Here is an 11584-nt window from a genome sequence, read left to right as displayed (position 1 = left end):
GCTGCTCATTTCCATGTGCTCCCTTGGCATCCAGGTTGCTCACACTCCCCTTGGACAACTAAAGCACTTCCATGCTCAGGAGACTGAGCTGTGTTCCAGGCACAGGAGACAGAGCAGCAGCCAACTCCCACATGCCCTACTGTTTGATGAATACGGAAAAGCTGACAGCAATCCCTTCCTGATTCCACATCTGAAGGAAGAGCTCAGCCCAAGGCTCAGAGCTCAGTGACGTGGCCAGCTGGATGCCAGGACAGAGCCAGGTCCTGTTCTGCCATGGAAGGATGGTGGACAGCAACTCCCTCCTTGGAGAGCCAGAAGTGCTGACCCAATGGCCTAAAGGTCTCCATTGCCTTCTCCCTGCCTCCACTGAAACCAAGGAAATGGGCCAGCACAGGAGGAGCTCCTGGTCAGCCCCAGGGGGAAGGACCCAACAGTTCCAGTGCAGTGCAGAGAGCAGTAAGACAGATGGCAAGGGAAAAGAGAGAAGGGATTTATTACACTTCAAATTTAAATGCACCAAGACTTGCCAAAAGACATTCATTTCCCTCAGGTGTCCAGCAGAAAGGCTGAGCTAACAAATGCCACTCCTGGGCTCGGGGCTCCCCCAGCAAAGCCCCAGCCCCACTGCTGGTGCTCAGCAGCCACGGCTGACAGGGCAGAGGAACTGTGCAAACCATCAGGTTCAGTGTCCTTGTGCCTGCCTCAGCAGCGAATACACAGCTTGTCACTGCGTGTGACAAAGACGAGGCAAAGTGCAGAGTGGGGGTGGCCGGGTCTCCCACAAGACAAGGGAGTGGGAGCCCCTGGGTCCTGGCACAGAAATGCCCACCATGGCACCTCTGGCAGCCAATACCGCAGAGCAGCACCTCTGCCAGGAGGAACCACTGCAATACCCATAATGGAGACACAGCTCTGAACATCTCTGGGAAATTCATCTCCAGAATATAAAACGAGGTTTCCTGAGAAATAAAATCCACTCCCATGGAACTGGCGGGGCCAGCCACATGCACATGCATACACAAACACACACACACACACTTTCCCTGATCTAAGACCAGATGACTCCATGGCTTCTACACAAAAAAGGGGAAAGCTAATTAAGTTCTAATTTGCCCAAATTAGAACTTAACTATCTCCTTGTGTTTGTCTCTGCCTCCATGCCTCCTACACACAGACACAGCCCTGCTGGGTTACATTCAGTGCCATTACATTCACATCCTTCCTGAGCACAGTCCCCCAAGCTGTGAGGTCTGCTCCTCTCCTGCACTGAGATGAAGGGAGAGGGCCAGACCAGGGCTCTCTGTGGATCTGGAGGATCTCCAGCACATGACAAGCTGAGAGCAAGCAGGCACAGCACCTCAGTGGCAGTCTGCGGCTGGTGGCAGAGCAGTCTGGCCCTGTGCAGCGAGACCCACCAGAGGACACATGTCAGCTCAGACAGAACAACAAAACAGCAGCATAGGGGAACTCTTCATGACTCCTTCAGTAGCAGCTGCCAGCAGCAGTGAGAAGTGGGAAGGCCTATTCCACAGCCAAGCTAGACCTCTGCTGCCTTCATTCATAGCTCAGGACAGAAATTTTGGTGTCTGTGCTCAGACACACAAGATGCATACCACTTCTTCTAATCCCAAGCACTACCAGGGGCTGGATCACAAGGCTCTGCAGTCCAGCCTTCTGAAGCTGGGAAAAGCAGGACCAGGGTAGCTGATGGGCAGGGAGCCCTTTTGGTAGCCAGAGGCTGCCTTGATGTGCTTCCAGTGTGGTTCCAGCCCACAGCCTCTGCTGGGTGAAGTCACACAGCCCTGTCAGCAGCAGGGTCTCTCACTTGAAAGGAGTCCCAGTTTGCTGGAACATGTTCCTCAGTCTGCAGCCACCGCAAAGCAGCGCTGGGGAAACCAGCACCCTTTGAAACAGCAGCACAGCAGCAGGCCCAGGGTGCTGGGTCACAACCGGGCATCACCAGTCCCGTTCCGAGGGCTCCCGGTACGGCAGCCCTAGCTGAGCAAAGACATCTCTCTCGGTGGGAGTGGGCAGAGTGTGACCAGCTGACACCTTGACCCCTCCACGGCCTCGCACCACGGCGGAGCTGAGGGCGTGCTCTGACAGGCTCATGCCTTTGGTCTTGGCCAGGGCCCGCATGGAGCGGTTGAAGTGAGCGGAGCCGGTGAAGTACAGCAGGGCGCAGGCGAACTCGCTGTACGGCACCACGATGATGTCGAGCCGGCGGTGCCGCTGGGCTGGCCCAGGGAGCCGGCACACCCCCAGGTACTTCTTCTGCTCACCATTGTCCTCCTGACTCACCAGGTCATCTGTCAGGAAGCCTGGGGAGAGAGAACAGGCAAGGAGGAGCTGAATGGTAGAGACTGACACCTCTATGCCCCACTCCCCACTGTCCAGAGAGCAGCTGTCTCATAACATGCTGTGAAACCCAAAGGATAATCCACACAGCCTCACCCAGACAGGAGAAGCCATGCTGAGCTGCAGCAACACTTCCTCTTTAACACTGCAGTGGGGCCAGGACCAGGGGTAGTACTTTTAAGGACTAACAAGATGTCCTGTCCCCAGAAAAAGCAATCACCTGTCCTTCAATGAATGTCATTCACCTCATTGCCTCCTCAGCTTGGCCATGCTAAGAACAGGTCCAACCACAATGTGCCCATTCCCAGCCCTCTTACCACTCCTGTGGAGGCTGTCAAGGAGCTTGTTGAACACCCCACGGTGAGACTGCCCATCTGGGTGAGTGACCAGCACATCCACATCTCCACAGGTGGGCTTCCCCCGACGGTAGGAGCCACAGGCCACACACACAAGCCCTGGCTTCAGGGCCAGGGCAGCTTGTCTGACCTCCAAGAAGAGAAAGAGGGATGAGGAGTCAGAGACCAGTCTCTTTATGCTCTTTCCATCAAGACAGCAAAGGATCTTGTGCTTGCTTTGAAGCCTGTCCTGCATCTCCAGGGTCTCCATATAGAGCAGACACTTGGCAGGCTGCCCCCACAAGAAGGCTGGCCTGCTGTCAGGAGACAGGAGAGCCGGGGTGGCCTTCATCCAGTCCTGCACCACCACATCCTACAATGATCAGCCCTTGGGGGCACTGGGCTGGAGCTAGGTTAGGACAAGCAGGAAGATGCAGCCCTGCTGAAGGGGTAAAGTACAGCACAAGCTTTCAGAGCCTTCCGTTTCTAAGACAGCAGGAGAGAAGAGGTTTTTCAGCTGCCTGGCAGGCCAGGAGCACAAAGCTCGCCAGTTCTGCCCACAAAGAAAAATCAGTTCAACAGGAGACAGTCACAGGTCCTGTTTCAGAAGCACAGATGGTCTTATGGAGTCTCTCAAGTAGGACCCAACAGCAGAAAATCTGGAGTAACCCTTGGAGTTCACTCCTGCAAAGAGCTCTGCCTCTGCAGGAGAGCTGGGCTTCCTGACCCAGAAAAAGCACCACTGTCCCAGCATTTTAGACCAAATGGATACCAACATGCTGCTGCCAGCAATCAGACACATAATCAAAACCTTCCCTAATGCAGTCCAGTCTCCAGGCTGGGCCCCAGCTCCTGTTTTCCGCAGACAGTGCTAATTCTGATGGCTTCATTCATTAAAAGCCTAAGAAAGGCTCCCAAGTCCCTGGACAGGACTAAAGTATTCTTGGTCTGATTGTGCCAATCACCCTGCTGGCAGCAAATAATGAGGGGCTCAGCAATTCCCAGTGATGAGGCCATCACAGTGGCTGGGGTTCAGCAAGGCAGTGTCCATGCCCACAGCCCCTTGTCACTCTTGGGGATCATCCTTCATTAGCAAGAGATAAACCCATTAACCTTTGCCCCAAAGGTGCTCCAAGAAGCCACAAGCCTTTCTCATGCGGAGCAAGCCCTCCTCTGGTGTCCTTGCCCCCCTTCTAGCTTTAAATGAAGATTTCTAGAAAATTCCCAGCCCCACCCAAGAGCCTAAAAGCTCCTCAGATCTCACTGTGACAGGCAGCACAGACAGTGACTAATCCCTCATTCTCTCTCCTGGGCCTGGATCAGAGGTGTGTGTGAGTGTATGGAGGGGAGCACAGTAATCCCATCAAGATAACAATAGACCCACCCCCAAGAGCCAGCTCCTCAGCCCAGCCTGCCTGGGAAAGGGACCACTCACCACCAAAACGGCTAATCCGGCACACGGGACTGACACCCCAGCAGGAGCCTGGCAGGGGTTTATTCTTCGTGGCCAGGCCCTGTGGCCGAGTGACAGGGTCACGCTGGCTGCTGCTTCCATGGTGATCCGAGAGCACAGGGGTAGCAATGACAGTGTGTCCCCCAGGCTCTCTGCTCACATTAGGGTACACTGACTTAGCAGCCCATAATCCTGGAGTGCCACAGCATCGTAGAGCAAGCAGCACCCATTTGCAACCTGGATTCCCCCTTTGCTTCCAGCAAGGATATCCACCCTCTATCCTCCCCCCTGACAATCAGATCACAGGGTGCTCACAGATTCCTTCGGAGAAGCAGCACCAGGGAAACCTCAACTGAAAGCAGACATCTCAGACATGAGAAGAGGCAGGAAAGAGGAGTTGAGAACCTGCTCATCCCACCATGCCACATGCAGCCTTTTTCAAAGCAGTGTGTAGAACTGACACTTGTGAAGTATCCTCCTCCTTGCCAGGCACTCATACTGAACTTTTTGATGGGGCAAAGTAGGTGCCTTGTGTGCCTATGCCCATAAAGGATCCCCCAAGCACTGACCCCACTCAGAGGAGAAGCTAAAGAGCTCAGCTATAACAGTGAGGGACATTTTCACAGTGTACCTTTCACAGCAGGTACTCCACTCTGAGGGCCTGGGGCTAAGCTACTCACGGTCTGCTCTATTTGTGCAGCTTCCTCCCGAGGCATGCGCTCCAGGAAATCCGTGTAGTGCTTCAGTCCCACAGCTTGTTGGCTGGTGAGGGTCGCCTTGGTGCGGATATCATCCAGAGTCCGGAAACCCTAGTGCAGACCATGTGATGATATTCAAACATCTACCAAGACTTTGCTCTTCAAACACTTTCCACCAAGATTTGAAGAGACTGTATTTAAGCTATCTATAGTCCAGGCCAGTCACAGCTTCTGAGATCCCATGTAGAGAATGATTAGGGCCTGGCTCCTAAAACCAGGGATTCAGGCAATCCCACTACTACAGACATCTCTAATCTCCACCCCACAATGACTCTGAATCTTAACTAAACCTGACAGAAGGCTACTGCTCTTAAGGCTAGGTATTCCTACAGCCTGAAGGAAAACAAGCAATGCAGGTAAAGGAACAACACCCATAACACCCCAGTGAAGGAAATCCTACAGCATGAACACAACCATATTTTTAAGACAGCAAAGAACCCAGTCACAAACCAAACACTACAGGAAGCAAGGCTTCATTAGCTCTGTGCTTGGGAGACAAATTGTTTTTAAAGAAGGAACCCACCCAGTGGGCTGGGTAGTTCCTGTTGGCACAATTACTTCAACCTCATTTTTACAACTTCCAGACAAGGCGAATGACTGGTGATAGCTACAGGAGCCAGCCAGGCCAACAGTCCAGCAACTAGATCAGGAGCCATAAACAGTGTGAGATGAGCTCCAAGAAGTGACACTACAGAAAAGGCAGCATGTCCCCCAGTCCTCTCCCCCACATCCTTGTCCTCTACTCCCACCCAAATTCAAGTCTTAGCTGGGTGCATTCCATTCTCCCCAAACACACACACAAGGGGACCCAGCCTTGTAGTTTCTCCCGAAAGAAGAAAATTCAAATCTCATCTGTGGATACTGGCAATTAAAAAATATTTGTGAAAATAATTCTGCTTCAGCAGCAGTCTTCAGACCATAGTCTGAGAGCCCCTCATGAAAGGCACTGAACTTACCTGCTGGTACCACATCTGAGCTGTCTTGACCCCTGCTCCCCAGATATTGGAAAACAACTCCAGCACAGGCACACTCTCACTGATGTGATCCAGCTTGCGCAGGTGCCCACTCTCCAAGATCTCCAGGATCTTCTCTGCCATCCGCTTCCCAATCCCAGGGATTTTACAGGCTTCCTAGAAAGAAACTAGAGCTGCCACTGGAAAACCAAAGATCACACACAAGCTGAGGAGCTGCCACCCACCCATAGCCTGGTTAGTCATTTCATCAGTAATTGGTAAGTGGCAGGATTAGTTCTGCCTAACAGTCTTCTCTCTAGCCCAGGCTTACAGAGGCTCATCAATTCAAGGGAAAAAGGAGAAGTATGAAGAATAGGACAGAAAAACTAACATACTGAACAGGTGGACTGTCACAGTGCATAAGGCTCAGATCCAGTTAGTTTTATATATTATCTCAAATGATGGCCAGTTGCTGCCGATGAAGACGAAGGTGAGAATGTCCCTGCATCGTGCCCAAGGAAGGCATTTATCATGAGTGCTCAGATCCAGCCCTAAAAGGCTCAGATTCCACTTTTCTGCTGTTCTGAAAACACTGCAGGTGATCAGTGAATCCAAACTTGCACTTGCTACTTCCATCCAAGGTCTATCTCCCTGCTCCACCACCCTGGGAAGGTGTTTTACCTGGTAGGAGGTGACCGGTTTGTGGTAGCTCTTGAGCGCATTGATGGCTTTGGTGTAGCCCAGAGCTCTCCACTTGTCCCCCTGAACAGAGTAAGCCTTTGCCAGCACTTCCAGCTTCTCTGTGATACATTGGTTGTGATTCTCCTTCTTGCTGTTGGAAGACTGGGCACAAACCCACTTGCTGGGAGGCTGGGCCACTGTGGAAGAGCTGTCACTGGTCTCCTCTGATGATTTCACAGGGTAGCGGCCAGAAATCAAGGCTTCCAGATCTCCCTGAGTGACACTAGCATCTTCTCCTTCACTGTCTTCATCATCAGAGTATTTCTTTAGGGAGAGATAGAAAAGCAGCCATGTGAGAATAAGTGCATGCCTCACATATGTCCCCTTGGCACAGGCTACTTCTGAGACTAGGAAGTCAGAGCAATAACCAACCTCCCGGGCACGCAGTGCTCCAACTGCCACCATTAGAAGTGGTTGGTTATACACACACCACAGCTCTTCACATCTCAAGCTACACATGCACCCCTTGAAGCTACATGCACATCTCACATAGCACAGGAGACTAGACTGCTGTCCCCCTGTGATCCAAGCACACACACACCTCCTAGAGCCAAGCCCCTGACACCTAACTGAGATATGACATTGACTAAGTGAGCAACTGCTGCCAGCAGCAAGGTATGGTAATGCCAAATCACTGGCTGACAGAGATCCTGACTCTCTACCCCCACCAGGAAACCTTTCGCTGGTCTGGTGGCTGCATAAGCACATCTCTCACATTCAGACCCTGCACTTTCCACCCCATGATGCAAATGACAGGAGACAGGCACTGAACTCTGTTTTCAGTTTACAGACACAAAATCTTAACAGAGTAGCAAATTAAAACCCCCGCATTTTCCCCATGGCTATCTGCAAGAGAAAAGGGGGAGGAAGGAATGACACAAAGGACTCCACATTCCTCAGTGACAGAAGAAAGAACCAATGTATGCATTTGCTGATACCCTCAGCATTAGGATGCCTCTGTGTAGACTTAAGAAACAATGAGCCTTGACTTCAGGTAATGAACAAAAGGGATAGAAGAGGAAAGCTGCACAGAGGCTTTGTAGACTGCTTTGCTCACAGGGGTCCCCCTTCTCTCCTGATGTATGAACACAGGAGTCCATGAAGGTCCAAGAGGTTCTGTGTTGTGCGAGTAACCTTGAATGACACAGGGCTGTTTGGGATCAGTCTAGCAATTACATGCAGCACAATAAGTCCAGTTATGAGTTTTTGCAGAGCGTCAGCCTAACTAAGTCAGAGCCAGATCTTACAACCTCTGGTTCTGCTGCCTAAGGAGGCAGGAGGTCTGGAGACACTTCAGCTCTATATCTTGTAGGAATTGTATTTGGGAAGAAAAGGCGGGATGTTTCCCCTTTGTAATCTTGTTTTATAACCCTGAAAACTGGGTCAGACTGAGGATTTGACAGACCAAAGCAGTTTTATTTGCCTTGAAACGCAACTGCCTTAAGATGCTGTTCCGTCTAATGGCAGAAAAGCCTCAGAGTGCTCAGACAGATTAGCAAGCCCCTCAAAAGCATTTAAGGAGCACGTTATCCAACCACAGTGCAAAGAACTCTGCAGCTGGAGCTGGATGCAACTGCCATCCTCTTGGCCATCAGTGTCACACAGGTGAAACAGCACTTACAGCCCTGACTCTCTACACTTGGCTAACAAAGCTGATGGACCTTTTACAACCACACGTGCAAAAACAACTAGTCCCATTAGCTTCTAAGATGTTCCAGGATCCTAGAGCACCTGACTTGCTAGAGCTAGTGGGTGAGACTGGGATGCACATGGTTTGTCTGCAGCACAGCAGAGGCCACTAATAACCCAATGCAGATATTTTAAGGACACCACCATAATCATTCTGGTAGCAACTCAATCCACTGCACATGTGCCTAAACAGGGTGTTTGCCAAGGAGCAGAGAATGGGTCAGTATGGCTCAGGCAGGAACATGGGATGAAATATCAGAGACAGCTTCCTGAAAGGGAATATTCCTCAAAAGGATGCAGAGGAAATATGATCACCAAAGTGAGCCTTGGCCTGATCAGAGCACCAGGACTGCTTCAGTTGGAAATATTCTGATGATAACAGCAATTTAAGAGGTGGTGTTTCTATTCTTAATACATAAAAAGGACAAAGAGAAGCAAAAACTATGTCCACAGCCCAAGTCTGCCAGCATCAACTCACTGAAACATCCAAATGCCTTCCCTTTGCTGAGAAAATCTCACATTGTATCCCTGCAGGGATGCTCTTAGCCAGCAAAACCAGCATGCAGGATCTGCTCAGAAGGAGATGAGCCTGTGCAGGATAGCCTTACCTCAGCCAGTTGCTGCTGTCCAAGGGTGCTCAGGCCCTGCTGTGAGGAATCCACCACCTGTGATTCAGCATCTCGTTTCACTGTTCCCTCCTCTGCCGGGGGCTGGATTTCTTCACTGATCTGCTGCTGTTCTTTCTGGAGTTTTGCTTCCTCCAGGTACCTACCACGGATCAGATGCCTCAGTACAGGAGAAGGAGGACTTCTCAGTCCCCAGAATTTTGACTGAGAAATCCTTCTGCATGTTTTGGGATGGAGCAAACAGCCCATATGAATTGTACTCTCTCAGATCACAGATTAATTACTCTGGTTTTAGCTTAACTCTCCAGTTACAGTCTACTTTACTGATCTGAAACTTCCACTCCTAGCTACCTCACCCTTGGACTCTCTCTACAAAACTTTACCAAAACATTTTGATCATAACCTGTGCCTGTTGCTCCGTTCCTTATTTCCTCTTGTGTGTAGCTGTCAATTCTCTCTCTACCTTTCATCTGCAATAAGTAAGAAACATCATTTAATCCTCAGCATTTTAAAAAGAAATCTTTTTATCACTGATGGATTATGAAGAGATGCCTTTAGCACGTGTAGGAAGCAACAGGACTCCTGTTAGCACTTCTGGGCTCTATTCCATGTTTTGCTACCCCACAGAACTTTGAGTCATGCCCACAAGAGCTGCAAGGAGCTACAGTCCAAGATTTTGAGCAGAGGTCAAAATTTAGTTCAGTGTAGGGTAGAAGAACTATAGGGAGGAATGATAGTGTGGCATTTGCATACCTGTGAGGGATGAAGACACCATAGCCAGTAGTACTCAGCAGCTTCTGGTCTCTGATGCAAGCACTTAGCCAGGATGCCTTCACCAGCTGCAGCCCCGGGGGCAGCTTGGTTAGTTTCAGGAGCCGAAAGGCCCGGTCACAGTCCATGTCTTCAGCCACAATGACGTGTGTCACCTCCAGGGAGAGCTGGCTCTGCACGACACCCCCATTGTGGACAATCTGCTTGTGGAAGATCTCTGCCCTGGCCTGGCCAAGGCCAGCTTGCAGCACGTAGGCAGTGACGGGTTTCAGCCACTCTGCTGAGGGAAGCACAGGGGCAGGGGCTCAGTGACAAGAAAATGTGCCCCAAGCCAATAGGGCTACATCTCATACAGGATTTGATGGCACTGGCAGGCAGTCTTTGGGGGGCTCCAGCTGGACATATCAAAGCAAGCTGACCATGATCTCTACAGAAAACACATTAAGGGCTGGAAAATGACTCTGGGGAACAGTATTTCCAGTTAACAAGCTGGGTAGGAGTATTATATTCCACATCATAGGGACACAGGACTTACCCTCAGGTACCTCTGTTCCTTCGTCTTTTGGGATCTTTGGAGGGACACTTTTCCCTGAGTCATCCCTCACCTTCTTCCTCTTGGGAAAGGCTTTTACAATCCCTCGTGGCTCCATAGGCCTGGTGAGAAGGTTAGCAGCAATTGCTGAAGACAAATAAGAAAAAGCAAGGTTGCTTAGAACAGTGTTACCCAATCACAACAACTTAGAGATTCACTCATTTTTCTGACTTTGTTGGTCTGAAGTTCTTTTTTTGTTGTTGCCTTCCAAAAACACTCACCCTGAGGGAGGCACCCAGAAACAAGAATTGCAGCCAACAAGGTCACAAAAATCAAAAAGTCACTTAAGTCGGCCCTGCTTGAATGCCTTAAAAATCCCTAAGGCTGAGTTCTTATAACGGAAAGCATTCAACTACTTTAACATTTTGGAGCTCCTTCCTGCCCAGCCAAAAGAAGCAACTGCATTTCCTAGATACTTCTTAAGCACATTCCCAAGAGGGAAACACCTCTCCTGCCAGGGCTGAAATCCAGTCACTAACAAAAAGAAATAAAACAGTTGATTGACACCAGGTGTTTCACAGAGCCATAAGAAGAAAACTCCCAACTCAGCTTCAGCTGAAAACAGCAAATTAGTAAAGATTAACTAGCCAAGTTTAATATGGGTACAGCTGTAGTTTTACCATCACGAACCCTGCAAAAGCAAACTTCAGAGCTTTAACTACCAGGATAGCAGGAAGCTCAGTTTTCTGTAGCCCAAACAAGCCCCTGAATCACTGTATATCCCAACAGCCCCTTCCATCAAGTCAACACCAACTTGGTTTCCTCTCTGTGGAGCACTCTGTGTTTCACTTAAGAGGTTTCTCACACGCAGGCCAGCACAAACCTATCCTATCACGCCTGGAGAGCTGAAAATGATCCCACCTGGCTGTGTCTTCTTCCTACCTTCTCATCTGAGCATTAAACACAATCCTCTGAAGATCAGCCCAGAGCTCAACTCGAGTCCTTGCTCTTGCGAGTAAGAGTTCAGCTCGGGGGGAACAGAAACCCTGCTTGCATTCCTAAAACTCACCTTCGCTGAAATGTTTCTGTTTTCTGGTCGTTTTGACCAAAAGGAGCCCACTGGAAACAGTAATCCTTTATGTTAGACAAAGGGAAAAAACCCACGCCGAAGCCCTGCCAAGCCTGTGGGTGCCCAAGTCCATCTCAAGAACCGGGCAGTGTGTTTCTCCAGGCCGGATTTTAACTCGCCATAGCCACAGCCCGCTCGCTGGGTGCCAAGCTTGCCTTGCCCAGCCTCCTCAGGCCGCGAAGGTCAAGGACACCGACCCGGGGCTGGCAACACCCGCAACGCCGAGGGCAGCAAGAACG

General features: G+C 50.4%; 1 protein-coding gene across 3 annotated transcripts; it reads right to left on the bottom strand.

Moving 5' to 3' along the window:
- Window positions 1-477: 477 nt before the first annotated feature.
- POLL (DNA polymerase lambda) lies at window positions 478-11535 on the bottom strand. Of its 3 annotated transcripts, XM_018069240.2 has the most exons (10): window positions 11286-11535; window positions 10220-10363; window positions 9667-9964; window positions 8896-9055; window positions 6539-6862; window positions 5861-6034; window positions 4827-4955; window positions 2676-2844; window positions 1946-2321; window positions 478-1885 (listed from the first exon to the last, which is right to left on the bottom strand). In XM_018069240.2, the coding sequence occupies exons 2-9, from the start codon at window positions 10332-10334 to the stop codon at window positions 1957-1959; spliced, it is 1734 nt and encodes a 577-aa protein (XP_017924729.2). In that variant the 5' UTR covers window positions 10335-10363; window positions 11286-11535; the 3' UTR covers window positions 478-1885; window positions 1946-1956. The 3 variants fall into 3 exon arrangements, with proteins under 3 accessions (XP_017924729.2, XP_008932304.3, XP_017924730.2); XM_008934056.3 differs by having other exon boundaries at window positions 478-2321; XM_018069241.2 differs by having other exon boundaries at window positions 478-2321; window positions 9667-9961.
- Window positions 11536-11584: the final 49 nt, after the last annotated feature.

This window comes from Manacus vitellinus, unplaced genomic scaffold (genome assembly GCF_001715985.3).
Source record: "Manacus vitellinus isolate BGI_N305 unplaced genomic scaffold, ASM171598v3 scaffold_15_pilon, whole genome shotgun sequence".
Lineage (NCBI taxonomy): Eukaryota > Metazoa > Chordata > Aves > Passeriformes > Pipridae > Manacus > Manacus vitellinus.
This window is presented reverse-complemented; position numbering and strand designations above follow the sequence as displayed.